The sequence below is a fragment of the Salvelinus fontinalis genome, chromosome 25 (genome assembly GCF_029448725.1).
Source record: "Salvelinus fontinalis isolate EN_2023a chromosome 25, ASM2944872v1, whole genome shotgun sequence".
NCBI classification, from domain to species: Eukaryota; Metazoa; Chordata; class Actinopteri; order Salmoniformes; family Salmonidae; genus Salvelinus; species Salvelinus fontinalis.
In genome coordinates, this window is record NC_074689.1 from 1,059,019 (window position 1) to 1,074,422 (window position 15,404).

Consider the following 15,404-nt stretch of genomic DNA (forward strand, 5'->3'; position numbering starts at 1 on the left):
ATGTGCTTGCATAAGGATGGAGGAGGAGAGGGAGGTAGACTCTGCTACTGGGATGCAGAGACTGTAGATTCCACCCAAACGTTGACTGATTACTCTCAATGTCCCTTCTACCCCTGTATTTCTATCACTGATATCTGGACACACTCAGGCGTGGATCAAAGGTCTTTCAAGGTGTTTTGGAGCGAATGGCCAACGACTGTGATTGTCTATTTAAGCCACTTTCTGTTTGTCTGAACGTAGTGAAGATCTGTGTCTTTTATATGTGTATTTGTCTCTGTGTGTGCGTGCGCCAATGTTTTGTGTTGAAGAGAACAGTGACTGGGAGGTGCCGAAAGTGCTCCTTTCAGCTCACAAACACAGCTCCCACTCTCCCGTCATCTATTGATCAGACGCCAGGGTCTTCAAGTGTGACCCACTCTTCTTATGAGAATATCCCAGGGCCTAAATGTTGATAAATGTGTGTAGGTAGAGATTATAATACGACGAAATAGCCTAATATTTCAGTATTTGAAAATGTAGGGCCTACGTGATCGTAGTCACTTTGATACGCAGAATAAGGAATGTTGCACGAATGTTGTCATAACGCCGGTCCGCCCTTCCTGTGTTGACTCCATCTTTTCATTCCCATCATCAAGTCAGTTACTGAATCGGTTGCCTCATTGCCAATCACACATTCAGCACATTTTTAAAGGCATCAGCGTGGTTAGCAGCATGTTGGAAGGTGGCCGAAAAATAATCCCAATCATTCACTTTGTCCAATGGAACATCCCAGGAAATAAGTCCTTTTGGGGGTTAGCTTAACAACATCTGAGCCTGGCACCTGACATCAGCTTGGTTTAGTTTTATGCATGTTTAGTTCAGATGCAAAGTTGTGGACAGGATGTTGTTATAGAATCTTGGCTCAATTTTTTATTTCAGAGCTCTCTGCTCTTATTCCTTCAGTTTCGGTGCCCAAGAGCTGTAGCGTAGCATTTAGGTTAAGGTGCATGTAGGCTACATCCTAGGTTTTGCTTAGAGGTCTTGTTGTGGCTTGATACTTGGGCAGCTTCTCAAATAACGGCGTATTCCGTTTATAGTGCAGTACTTTTGACCAGGGTCCACCAGCCGAGCCAATGCTTGGCTAACCTCTCACTTCAGATATGCCACCACTTAGGATACAGCAGCAAAGCAATTCAGGTCCACCACCCTCACTGCAGTACTCCACAGTCCACACTCAATTTCTTTACTGAATGTTGAGCTACCCTAAGTTGCAAATGGAACCCTATTCTCTATATAGTGCACTACTTTTGACCAGGTCATTTACTGTAAATTATGGCGCTGTGTATGGAATAGATTGCCCCTACAGGAGAAACCGCATCGCACTGAATGATGGTCTGCCTTTGACATTCGTTCAGAGTTTGTTTGACGCAGTTTGTTTTTAGGGAACACCTGCTGGTAGGCATCGGACTGCCAACATTTTCTGCTGTTTCTAAATTGGTTTGCACTCGGTTAGCAAATTACAGTGAGCTAACTTGTTGTTGTTTTGGCTGTAGAATGAATATGGGGTTCAAGTTTAGGGTATTTTCATCCATATCGGGTGAATAGTTTAGACGGCACTTTTTGTACATAGTTCCCCCATTTTAGGGGACCAAAAGTATTGTGACATTCACTTATGTGTATAAAAGTATCTGGTCATATATTCATAGCACACAATGACCCGGCAACATCAAGCTTGGAACACTACACATTTGTTGGATGCATTTGCTGTTTGTTTTGGTTGTGTTTCAGATTATGTGCCCAATAGAAATGAATGATAAATAATGTATTTTGGAGTCACTTCTATTGTAAATAACAATAGAATATGTTTCTAAACACTTCTACATAAATTCAAAAAGCACAGCACTTACTGTGCTGATTGGCTGAGAGAAATCGAGGATGAAAAGGTTGTGGGGGCTGATTTTGTTAGACTTTAGTGCGGCGTTTGACATTATTGATGAGCCTGTGAGTCTGTTATGGCTGTACACCCCCTGCTATATTATGGATAGAGTTACCTGTCTAACAGAACACAGAGGGTATTCTTTAATGGAAGCCTCTACATCAAAATCCAGTTAGAATCAGGAATTCCCCAGGGCAGCTGTCTAGGCCCCTTTTTTCCATCTTTACTAACAACATGCCTTTGAGTAAAGCCAGTGTGTCTATGTATGCGGATGCCTCAACACTATACACGTCAGCTACCACAGCGACTGAAATGACAGCAACACTTAAAGAGCTGCAGTTAGTTTCAGAATGGGTGACAAGGAATAAATAAGTCCCAAATACAATGCTTTAGGACAAATCATTCACTTAACCCTAATCCTCAACTAAATATTGTAATGAATAATGTGGAAATTGAGCAAGTTGAGGAGACTAAACTGCTTGGAGTAACCCTGGACTGTAAACTGTCATAGTCAAAACATATTAATACAACAGTAGCTAGGGTGGGGAGGAGTCTGTCTAAAGCGCTGCTCTGCATTCTTAACAGCACTATAAACAAAGTAGGTCCTACAGGCCAATTCAGTTGGGTGGTCAGGTGCCACAGAGGGACATTGGAATTGGCTCAGAACAGGGCAGCACGGCTGGCCCTTGGATTGACACGAAGAGCTAACATTAATGATATACATGTCAATCTTTCTTGGCTCAAAGTGGAGGAGAGATTGACTGCATCACTACTTGTATTTGTGAGAGGTATTGACATGTTGAATGCACCGAGCTGTCTGTCTAAACTACTTGCACATAGTTCGGACACCCATGCATACCCCAAAAAACATGCCACCAGAGGTCTCTTCACAGTCCAGAACAGACTGTGGGAGGCGCACAGTTCGACATAGAGCCATGACTATATGGAACTCTATTCCACATCATGTAACTCATGCCAGCAGTAAAATTTAGATTTAAAAAACAGATCAAATACACCTTATGGAACAGCTGGGACTGTGAAGCAACACAAACATAGACACATCTATACAAACACACAATAGCATACGCACATGTACACATAGACCTGTGGTACTAGAATAGAGGCCTGAGGGCACACACACACTTAGTATGTAGTGAAATCTATTATGACTGTATTGTAATGTTTTTCAAATGTATTACTGCCTTAATTTAGCTGGACCTCAGGAAGTGTAGCTGCTGCCTTGGGATCCATAATAAATACAAATGTGGATGCTACCATGATTAGGGATAATCGTGAATAATGATGAGTGAGAAAGTTAGACGCACAGATATCATACCCCCCAAAAAATACCCACCTCCCCTGTTATTGTAATGGTGAGAAGTTAGTATAGTATTTTTATTTCATTTTTCATCTCAGTCCCCGCAGGAGGCCTTTTGGTAGGCTGTTATTGTAAATAAGAAATTGTTCTTAACTGACACAATACATTATTTACCATTAATTTTTATTGGCCAGAAAATAATCTGAATCAAAACAAACAGCAAATGCATCCAACAAATGTGTGGAGCACAAGCTTGATGTAGTCATTGTGTGCTATGAATGTGAGACCATATACTTCACACTACTTTAAAACACATAAGTGAATTTTGGTCCCCTAAAATGGGGGGGAACTATGTACAAAAAGTTCTTTCATTTCTAAATGGTTCACCCGATATGGATGAAAATATACTCAAAACTGACAGTCTGCACTTTAACCTCAGAGCTGGAGTACAGAGCCAAAACATCTTTTGGAACTCACTGTACATCAGGCACTCTGTTCAGAGGTGCTAAGTACTCTTGGCCGGCAAATGCTACTGACGTGTCCATGCCTTAACTCAATTGTGTGTAAAACATTTTTTTGTCATTTAGCAGACGCTCTTATCCAGAGCTACTTACAGGAGCAGTTAGGATTAAGTGCCTTGCTCAAGAGCACATCAACAGATTTCACCTAGTCAGCTCGGGGATTCGAACTAGCAACCTTTCGGTTACTGGCCCAACCTCTTAACCGCTAGGCTACCACCCAGTCCCCTCAATGTCCTGTAGGTCTGTATAACAGATGTTGTGTAGGTAGGTATCTGACTGAGCTCTCCTCTCTATTCCAGGTACAAACGAGTCTTCTCTGTGGGCACTCATGGCATTACCACGTACAACCCCGCCACGCTCGAAGTCACAAACCAGGTCAGTGGGCTCATTTTAAAACCCTTAATTAGGTCTCTACGTCTGAGTCATGTGACCATTATCCTTGTGATCGATATATCCTTTTTCACCGTTTGGATGCTAATCTATGATCTGTCATTTTTAGCTTTAGTTAATGTGACATGCCTCAGTGACATGTTTGTCTCTTTCTCTGTCTCCTTTGTGGTGCCCTGCAGTGGCCGTATGGGGACATCTGCGGCATCACCCCGGTGGGAAAGGGCCAGGGCACCGAGTTCAACCTTACATTCCGCAAGGGCAGCGGCAAGAAGTCTGAAACGCTCAAGTTCTCCACAGAGCACAGGACAGAGCTACTCACAGAGGCACTGGTGAGAAAACACACGATTGGTTCTGGAAGAATATAATTTATAAATACCACAGGAGCTTAGTTCAGATGCCTTAGCTCATCAGAACCCAAAATATGAGCTTGTTTTAGCCAATTGTTTGTAAACCATTTAATTGTAAACAATGTATAACTTCAGTCCATAGCCCCATCTATACATTTGAGTGGTTACATTTCTTAAGCCCCACCCCTCAGCTGTTTACCCCAAAAAGTGGTGGGATTACATTTTACTCGTTTAGCAGACACTCTTATCCAGAGCAATTAGGGTTGAGTGTCTTGCTGAAGGGCACATCAACAGATTATCCACCTAGTCGGCTCCGGGATTTGAACCAGTGACCTTTTTGTTACTGACCCAGCACTCTTAACCACTAGGCTACCTGGGATGACTGCTTTGTCATTGTTTGAATCACAGATTGCCCCTTTAATCACCACCAGTATGTATAGTATCAGCCATTATTTTTGCATGAGAATGCTCACAACACATTAGCAACAGTGGCTGACTGTAGGTTGCTTTAGAAACACCATCATATACATTAAACACAATTAAGTTATCAAGAATGCGCGCGCACACACACACACACACATACGAACAGATCTAAATCGCAGGGAAGGCGCAAATTAATTGCTGCAAAATCGCTCATTGTCCCCCCCCCAAAAATCTTAAGATTCTCGCACTCGTGTCCCTTGACACAGCTGGTTCTCACACACCATGCATTAAATAAAATGTGTTGTCATGAAATCATTGTTCTGAAAAGGTGTAAGAGACTCTCTCTGCGTTTGATATTTCCATAAGCTTGAGACCAGCATAGTGACTTGACTCATCTCTGATGTGTAATTACACTTATTCAAATGGTGATATCTCTATCCTCTACCTATCCAGGATGCATTAATAGTGCTGATGTAGGATCAGCGCCCCTGTCACGTAGTCTTCTTCATTATGATGTAGAGGACAAAACGGGTCTAAATTCAGCACTGAGAAGTATAATGAATACGGGCCCAGATTACAGTGGATACATGTTTAATCTGGTCTCTCTTTCTCTCTGCAGAGATTCAGAACAGACTTCTCAGAGGGAAAGATAACTGGCAGGGTAAGTCTTGACTGAGGGAATGGCGAAAAGAGGGAGGGAATGAAGACCTGAACAAACGAGTGAAAGGAGAACCGAAATAATGAAGTGCTCCTTTACAGAATGCAGGACCACACTATAGAAATGAATGGCGATAAGAACAAATCAAAGGAGGGGGGGGGGGGGCGTGGGGACGAGTAAAACACACACCCCAGGGCCATGTTGAGTAGAGCAAAGAGGAGGAAGAAGGGCAGAGTGGAGTAGCCTCTAGTTGTTGTTCTTCCTGAGTTGATGATAATAATAGGATGTCTCCTCTCTCTCTCTTTCTCCCGCACTGAGCTGGTCTAGCAGACTCAGTCAGGAACCCCGAGGATTTTATTTAGTGTCTCACACCGCGTCCAAAATGGCACCCTATTCCCAATGTAGTGCCATTTGCGCTGGTTTAAAAGTAGTGCACTATAATCGAGAATAGGGTACCATTTGGGACGTAACCTCTGTGTGTTCTCCATCAGCACAATCCCATTTCCTTGGGAGAGAGAGGTTGGAATAGAGCAGCCACTCCCCTGCTCCCCTTAAGGGTGACTTTCATCTACAGCACAGATCAATACAACTTCCTGGTGATCTCATCAAAGAGGAGCACTATGTTACGTCTCAAATGGCACCCTATTCCCTATAGGCCCTGGTTAAAAGTAGTGCACTACATTGGGAATAGGGTGTCATTTTGGGACACATTCTATGTTTTTAAAAGGGCAGCCAGGCACAGACAAGGATTATCTTCATATTTTTTTTTAAACCAAGGTCTTCTATAGTGGTTCACTTTAGATATCCATTAGTTGTGAGGGGTAAAAAACGGACATTGTCAATTTGATTGATTGGTTTGCGTTTGAATGTCTGATAGATCTCTAGGCGTTATCATGTCTAGCTCTGGTCAGGGGTGTTACTGTACATGTGGCTTGCTGACGCTGAGCCTTCCCCAAACTGCACGTGACACCCTGAACCAGAGCTATATTATGCCGTGATGCCATGACCAGTTTTGTCCACTTTGTGTGTCCCGTCAGCGCTACAACTGTTACAAGCACCACTGGAGCGACACGCGGAAATCTGTGAGCCTGGAGGTGACCCCGGGGGGAATCGACCAGATTGACTCCCAGACCAACCGGGTCGTGTGCTCCTACGACTACCGCTCCTTGGAGTGCTTTGCTGAGCTCAACGACTACCAGGGGGGCTTCTGCATCCTCTATGGGGGCTTCAGCCGACTGGTACGTACCAGGGGGGTAGGGTGTGTGTGCCTCTTAGTCTCTAAAGGTTTAATTGTCTGTGTGCAAATATGTGTTTATTCCCTTGAGAAATTCCACTGTCCAGGACTGACTAGCGCACGTACTGTTTTAATTGCACTCTCACACTCTCCCTCATCCCCCTCTTTCCACCTTCCCATCCCTCTTTCTCTTCCCTCTCATGCCTCTCACCACCACCCCATCCCTTTCTCTATCTGCCCCATCCAACCCCCTCAGCACCTGTTTGCGTCAGAGCATCGGGACGAGATCATCAAAAGCGCCATTGAGCACGCGGGAAACTTCATCGGCATCACTCTGCGGCTGCGTAAGGACCCGCTGACCTTCGAGGACTTTGTGACGGACCGACTTGGGAAGTACGGCTCGGACGAGTGCATCACCTCCCTGGCAGAGTTCGTGGTGCAGAAGGTCTCCCCGCGCCACTCGGTCAGAATCTAACTGCCATCACCATCGTTCCTTCCATGACATTTATAAATGACCTTTTTATTTGACCTGTTTACCTTTTTTTATGAGGAGATTTTGACTTTGTTAGGACATTGAGATTAAAATGTGCTTTGTAGTCAACTGGCCCTTATCAACTTGAGACTAACTTCTCCCGTGCTGTTTGTCCCTGGCAGGAGCCCGTCAAGAGGATCCTGTGCCTGACAGAGACATGTCTGGTGGAGAGAGACCCAGCCTCCTACAACATAGCCACCATCAAGCCCTTTGGAGAGGTGAGTGGCTGCTACAATTCCAACACAAACACTGGGGCTGACCCACACAAAAACTGGGGCTGACCCACACAAACACTGGGGCTGACCCACACAAACACTGGGGCTGACCCACACAAACACTGGGGCTGACCCACACAAACACTGGGGCTGACCCACACAAACACTGGGGCTGACCCACACAAACACTGGGGCTGACCCACACAAACACTGGGGCTGACCCACACAAACACTGGGGCTGACCCACACAAACACTGGGGCTGACCCACACAAACACTGGGGCTGACCCACACAAACACTGGGGCTGACCCACACAAACACTGGGGCTGACCCACACAAACACTGGGGCTGACCCACACAAACACTGGGGCTGACCCACACAAACACTGGGGCTGACCCACACAAACACTGGGGCTGACCCACACAAACACTGGGGCTGACCCACACAAACACTGGGGCTGACCCATCAAATTGGTAGACGTCTAATTTTCCTTGATGTGTTATGTGGGTTTCAGAACTGTCGTTTCTATTGATTCTATTTCTATGACCTGGCTTCTGCCTCAGGCTCTGTTAAATGCCATGTCTTTTTCAAGTGAATTGCACCGAAGCACCGTTGTGGTAGTGTCATTTGCAGTAAACTGTGTGTGTGCAGGTGTTTGCTCTCATCTGCGATGCGGAGAACCCCCAGGTGTTCGCCGTAGAGTTCATCAGAGGCCAGATCAGGAAGTACTGCTCTACAGACAGGTACAGCACAAAACAGCTCTATAATGGCAAATGTCATATCTGCCCTCCCGTTTCCTTTTCTGTTGGCTAAGCTCACTAAATCTGTTCCCGTTCACACCCTGCTCATTTGTACTGTATTCCCTGTCCTGCATCGTTGTCTTTTTATATATTGTCTGTGTGTGCGTCATATCTGCATATCCTTGTCTCTCTCTTATGACTTAATGTGATGCGTGTGTGTGTGTTTAGGGACTCCCTAATGGCCAGCCTGCTGGATGGGGTGCGTGCGTCGGGGAATAGGGACGTGTGTGTGAAGATGGCCCCCACCCAGCGGGGCCAGCGCTGGGGCCTAATGAGCATGCCCGTGGACGAGGAAGTGGAGAGCCTGCACCTCAAATTTCTGGCAGCACCCCCTAGTGAGTGACACACCTATCACAGGTTTGATTTTTGACCTGGGGTGTGTTCAGTATTCACTAAATGGAAGAAAACTGACTTAAACTGGGGGGGTACTACCTGAGCTTGTCCAATAGCAATCGCTCAGGTGTGCCCAAATGAATATGACAGACCACGACAGGCAGTGCATCTCAGTATCAGGAGAAGCACATCGATTGATTATCAGACAAGTTGTAGGCTTTTGGACGGGAGAAGGACGGGCTGCTATGCGAGTGAAGAGGAAAATCCACTTTTTTAAGCTACATAACATGCTAGCAAAATGTTCTGATCAGCTTATACATGAGCAAACTTGAATAAAGATGGTCATGAGCACTCACCTCAATTTAGCTAACTATTCCCCAGCCTCATTTTTAGTGTGTGTACATGATACATGTACCTGAGCTGAGCCATAAGGTAGACACGGCATCTAGCACCACCCTATCAGATTAGTGGAGGGGCAGCAATGTGGCCTATTTTTATTTTTTTTATCTCCCCCACTTGGGTTCTGAAATCACCATCGCCCACTAATTCATTTTTGCAGATTACGTGTTTGCGCTAGTAATGTATCAATATAATTTTGGATTTCACCCCCATCTCAAAAACGAATGGTTTTGATCGTTTACTTTTATTCTGGTAAAACAATATTTTCAACCGCGCATAGTTAACAATAACCAAGCAAATTATACTGAACAAAAATATTAACGCAACAATTACAACGATTTTACTGAGTTACAGTTCAAATAATGAAATCAGTCAATTGAAAAAAATTCATGAGGCCCTAATCTAAGGATTTCACATGACTGGGCAGGGGTGTAGCCATGGGTGGGCTTGGGAGATCATAGGCCCACCCATTTGGGAGCCAGACCCTCCCACTGGGGAGCCAGGCTCAGCCAATCAGGATGAGTTTTTCCCAACAAAGGGGCTTTATTTACAGACAGAAATACTCATCAGTTTCATCAGCTGGTGAAGATGCAGGATGTGGAGGTCTTGGGCTGACGTGGTCACATGTTGTGAGGTCTGTTGGACATACTGCCAAATTCTTTAAAACGACATTGGAAGCAGCTTATGGTAAAGAAATGAACATTCAATTCTCTGGCAACAGCTCTGGTGGACATTCCTGCACTTAGCATGCCAATTGCAAGCTCCCTCAACATTTTTGACATCTGTGGCATTGTGTTGTGTGAGAAAACTGCACATTTTAAAGTGGCCTTTTATTGTCCCCAGCGCGATGTGCACCTGTGGAAGGATCATGCTGTTTAATCAGCCTATTGATATGCCACAGCTGTCAGGTGGATGGATTATCTTGGCAAAGGAGAAACAAGCTTTTTGTGCATATGGAACATTTTCAAGGATCTTTTATTTCAGCTCATGAAACATGGGACCAACACGTTACATGTTGAGTTTATAATTGTGTTAAGTATACATAGGTTGTCACTCAACTTATAAAGCTGACTATCTTATATATATATTTTTGCCTTTGAAGCTGAAGGTACCGTGCTGATGTGCAAGATCAGGCCGCGTACTTCGCATTGGTCAGTGCGTGAAGCTGGGCACAGTGCGCAGTTTGACTACAGTAGACTACTAATATTGCCTGGGGTTGGCATGGAAAATTACTTGTAGATCAATGACTGTCAACACCATTACATGCTTACTTCGACACTGAAGGTGAGTACGCATCAGTCGTCACAAAAGATGAGGTATTTTCTGAAGGTAGAAATAATGTAATATACAAATTATATATAATTGTGAAACGGCGATTTGTCATATTTGAATCGATTTTTCTGACCGATGCATGCTACGTTTGGATCGGTTTGGGATCTGCAGACCGATGCTCTAGTATCTTAAACGTATGAATCGGGGACGGATACTTAGCGATGAATCGTGACATCCCTACCAAATATCCAAACGGAGATTCAGTGAAAACAAAAATCTGACATGGATTGATTTATCAAAATCAGCTTCCAATTGGCTCATTTATCCCTCTTCCCTGTAACTATTCCCCAGGGCATTGCTGTAAATGAGAATGTGTTCTCAGTCAACATACCTGGTAAAATAAGGGTTAATACAAATTAAAAAAATTCACAATGGTGCTGTCCCAATCAAAATGGTGCTGAAATGATCTAGGTGACCACATATGACTATTGATTTAAATTTGTATAATAGTTGGATATGACTTTGGGGGTTTCAGTTTAAGGAACAATTTGATACATGCCTTTTAATTACATTATCCTACTTTATTTCAATATTTTCGTCATTCAGTGGATCATAACTAAGGTGAGATTTCCTCTCTGCTCTTTTTGTAGGCCCAAGGGCAGGGGTTCTTAAACCTGGTCCTGGGGACCCAAAGGGGTGCACATTTTTATTTTTGCTCTAGCACTACAAACCTGATTCAAAGCCTCATGATGAGTTGATCATTTGAATCAGCTGTGTAGTGCTAGGGCAAAAACAAAAATGTGCACCCCTTTGGGTCCCCAGGACCAGGATTGAGAACCAGTGCCCAGGGGCTGTTTCCTCGTCTCCTCACTCAGATTCAGCCCGCCTCCGCCGCATTGTTCTCAACACCAGTTTAAATCAATATACTGTTTTCTAGAAATCTGCCTTTTTCGCGCTCGGGCTCATTTAATTTATGTAATGTCGGACCAGGCTTTAACTTTCAGGCTTGATGAGAACTAGTTTGACAAAGTGTCTGTCTGTCCTTCTCAGATGGAAACTTTGCAGACGCAGTGTTCAGATTCAACGCTAACGTCTCCTACAGCGGCGTGCTGCATGCAGTCACCCAAGACGTGAGTGTTCAAGCCTACCAAGGAGAGTGTGTCTGTAAGTGTGTTAGGCCTACCTTAACACTCCTCCGCCCGTCTCTCAGGGTCTGTTTTCAGAGAACAAGGAGAAGCTGATCAGCAACGCCATCTTGGCCCTGCTGTCCCAGGAGAGTGAGCTGCCGGGCCTCAACGTCGAGCTGGAGAGCCACTTTCACGCCATCCGACGCCTCGTAGCCTCCAAGGCAGGTTTCCAGGCCTTCACACAGCTGCCCAAGTAAGGCATCAAAACACACACACACACACACACACACACACACACACACACACACACACACACTGCTAACATTTCTTCCTGACTTTACGTTTCTCCTCTCGCTACCCCTCTCTCCCTCCTTCAAAGCTCTGACTGTCTAATTGTTCTCTTCATCTCTCCCCACCTCTGCTACATTCTCCCCATCCTTCTCTTTCCGCCCCCCTCTCTCCTACTGATAGTTATTGCTATGCAGTGTTGTGGTAAGCGTGTAGGTAACAGACATACTCTGTCATTCCAAGGTCTGGTCAAGGGTCTGGATTCACAGATGGAACGTAAATATGAATCCATACATCTCAGTCTGCCCTCTCTGTCTGTTTAGCCCTCTCTCTCTGCCTCTTGTCTGTCTAACCTCCTCTGTCTGCCTCACTGACTGACTACGTCTGTTTGTCTGTCTGTCTGCCTCTGCCCGTTTGCTCTGTTTCTGTCTCTCTGGCCTGCTGTCTCTGGCCTGCTGTCAGTCTCTGGCTGGCTAGCCTGCTATCTGTCTACTACTCTCCTTTCATGTGTCTCAAACACTGGGAGAGCAAAAGAGAAGTGATGTCATCCTTCCATCTCTTCTTCACCTCTGTCTGCCTGTGTACAGTTTGTGTGCTTCTCTCTTTCTCTCCTCTGAACTGGGTCTCTCTTTCTCTCCTCTGAACTGGGTCTCTCTTTCTCTCTCATATATCCAGGACTATCTCTTTCTCCTCTGGGGTCACTGAGATGTATGAGAGGATGTGTATTTCTATTCTTGGTTCCTGTGGAATTGAGAATAAACCCCCAGACCCCTTGAAAAATATATTTGTGTATCAAATATGCGGCTCTTTTTGAATTTCCAGTGTCAATGACTGTCTCCCTATCATGTCAATGAAATGAATGAGTGAGTTTCTGTCTAGTTGAATCTGTGTGTGTGTTTTGCAGGTTCCGGGAGAAGTTGGGGGTGAAAACGGTGAAAGCTCTGAAGAGGAACAACAACGGAGTGACACACGCCGCCGTAGACATGCTCTGTGCTCTTATGTGTGTAAGTTCCATTTGCATTCCCCGAGCAGGTACTGAAAGCGCACACACACACACCATCTTACACACAATATTGGTGTGGCGACATGACCGTACACAGAATGTGACTGCTTTTGGTAATGCACAATTTTAAATAGAGAATTTTCAATTGAATAGCAATTTTAATTTGCAGCCGATGCACGATGACTACGACCTGCGTCAGGAGCAACTGAACAAGGCCTCACTGATGTCTTCCAAGAAATTCCTGGAGAACCTTCTAGAGAAGTTTGTCAGCAACGTGGTACGTTTGTCAGCCTCAACCTCCACTAACCTTTTTTGTTGGTCGTCCCGAAACCCGGCAGTAAACCAAAGGAAGCCATCTTGGTTCCTTTCCTTTAGTCTCCTTTACACTCTTCTTTTTTCGACTTCTCTACCCTCCCTCTAGGAACACGGCACAGGGGCACTGGTGATCAGCTCGCTGCTAGACTTCCTGACCTTTGCCCTGTGCGCCCCCTACAGCGAGACCAGCGAGGGTCAGCAGTTTGATATGCTGCTGGAGATGGTGGCCTCCAACGGACGCACCCTCTTCAAACTCTTCCAGGTAGCTAGGAGGGGTGAGAGAAAGGTAGTATGGAATCCAACAGATATGCACATTTTTTGTTTGGATTTCAGACTAAGAGAAAGGGGAAATGATGGGAGGATTGTTGATTTTATGACTTTTCCAAACAAGGAAAAACAGTTAAAGAAAGAGGGGTGAAAGGTGGAGGTGGGTAAAACGAAAAGATAAGTTGAAAAGAAGAAAGAGCGTCTACAAACGGTGTCTTTGTACTTTCTATAAGGTATGTGTGACTTTTAAATTTTTGTAATTTTTGTAGCACCCCTCTATGGCCATTGTGAAGGGAGCAGGCCTGGTCATGAAGGCCATCATTGAGGTGAGGCTGGGGGAGCATGACTTAATATGAAAAAGAGGAGAATTTTGATGATCATATTGGTGATGATTAATATTTAGTTTTTTTTATAAGGAGGGGGATAAGGAGATAGCCACTAAGATGCAGGAGCTGGCTCTGAGTGAGGGGGCACTGCCCAGACACCTACACACCTCCATGTTCACCATCAGCTCAGACCAGAGGATGCTCACCAACAGGTAAAGGACAATGGGGGCGAAATCTGTTTACTTCAAATTTAAACACAAACCTCCCATAACATCCATGCATGATTTATTCAAAAGTCCAAATTATGTATCCTTATCTCAATTTTGGATTCTGACAAACTCACTCATGGTTTTTTAACTGTTTTCCCACAGGCAGCTAAGTCGTCACCTTGTGGGCCTGTGGACTGCAGAGAACCCCATTGCCATGAACCTCCTCAACAGAATACTGGTGAGGCTCCAGACAGGTGTTCAGGCAATTCACTTGTGTACAGGGAACTTGATATTGTCTACATTCTCTCCGTCTCACTCTCCCCTCAGCCGACGGGGCTGCTGGCATACCTGGACAGCCTTGATCCCGTCCCGGAGAAAGACGTGGACAGGATGCACATCCGTGACAACGTCAAGATCGCCACGGTAACCTGTTGTAGAGACACTAGCCCAAACTCCCCTGTACCCACTCTATTGTGGTACCTTTTTTTAGAAATGAATGTGTGCTTGTATGTTAACAGTACTGTATATTTTTCCCTGTTTGTTGACTTACAGGACCAGTTTGGTTGGCAAAAGGTGCCTGACTGGCAGCGGGTGGCGGGCAAAGCAGCCAAAGAGGTGGAGAAGTTTGCCAAGGAGAAAGCTGACATTGTGCTGATGCACTGGAGGGACAAGATGGGCATTGCCCAGAAGGAGGTGAGGAGAGGGACTCACTGCTCGCTTTTCTCCCCCCATTCAGGGGCTTCATTCTGGGCCAGTAGCTCTAATGGTAATGCCCTCATTCTGGCTCCGCTGGCTCTTGCTCCTCCTGCTGGCGCTGAACGGTATTGCAGACTCCTGAGACGCACACTACTGCTTCCATAGCTGTCCGCTGGACTGGTCCAGGTACTGCAGTACCAGTTAGCATGGCTAACATCCAGCAGCTTTGCCACTACCTGGCTTGGGGGAGACACTCGGGCAACCTGTGGGGTTTTGAACCACATTCTAACAAACCGTTTTCTTTGCTGTTTTTGAGGCCACTGAGCAGATATTTTATTTTTTCTCTCACCACACTAGTTTTTTTTCATCTAAGTACTAAGATTTAAAAGGAACTTATTAGTGCAGATTCTGAATGAGACAGTTGTTAAAGGCTTAATGTGGGTATAGGTGATTCCAGCTCAAATCCATAATTTAATTGACTAATTTGCCAACCAATCACCACAAACACTCAAATCACTACCACAACTGTTGTGATTTGCATTTAATTTGTATTAATTTGATAAAAAATATATAATTGCATACGGTGGGTGAATCCGGACTGGAGACTGTTGTACTGTTTGTCGATAAAGATTTGGAATATGATGCAGATGACCTTTGACCTAACGTAATTGAGAAGCATCTCTGTTTGATCCGACTGAGGACCAATAATCTCTCTCTGTCTCTTGCCCCACCCTCCCTCTCTTGCCTGTTGTGGTTCTCGGCTGTCAATCAAATGCAGCAGGACAGAAATAACCTGGTAAGTAGAACTGACCAAT

General features: G+C 45.0%; 1 protein-coding gene across 1 annotated transcript in view; it reads left to right on the top strand.

Annotated features, from left to right (window-relative positions):
• The window catches only part of LOC129822723 (dnaJ homolog subfamily C member 13-like), a 62,672-nt gene that overhangs the window by 15,284 nt on the left and 31,984 nt on the right, over positions 1-15,404 (top strand). The window contains 20 exon segments of the mRNA XM_055881060.1: positions 4,054-4,129; positions 4,324-4,473; positions 5,534-5,575; positions 6,610-6,810; positions 7,063-7,269; positions 7,461-7,556; positions 8,206-8,297; positions 8,523-8,689; positions 11,409-11,488; positions 11,569-11,738; positions 12,017-12,049; positions 12,678-12,777; positions 12,946-13,053; positions 13,198-13,353; positions 13,628-13,684; positions 13,775-13,896; positions 14,056-14,131; positions 14,221-14,316; positions 14,446-14,586; positions 15,368-15,385. Coding sequence (XP_055737035.1) covers positions 4,054-4,129; positions 4,324-4,473; positions 5,534-5,575; positions 6,610-6,810; positions 7,063-7,269; positions 7,461-7,556; positions 8,206-8,297; positions 8,523-8,689; positions 11,409-11,488; positions 11,569-11,738; positions 12,017-12,049; positions 12,678-12,777; positions 12,946-13,053; positions 13,198-13,353; positions 13,628-13,684; positions 13,775-13,896; positions 14,056-14,131; positions 14,221-14,316; positions 14,446-14,586; positions 15,368-15,385 — 2,188 coding nt within the window.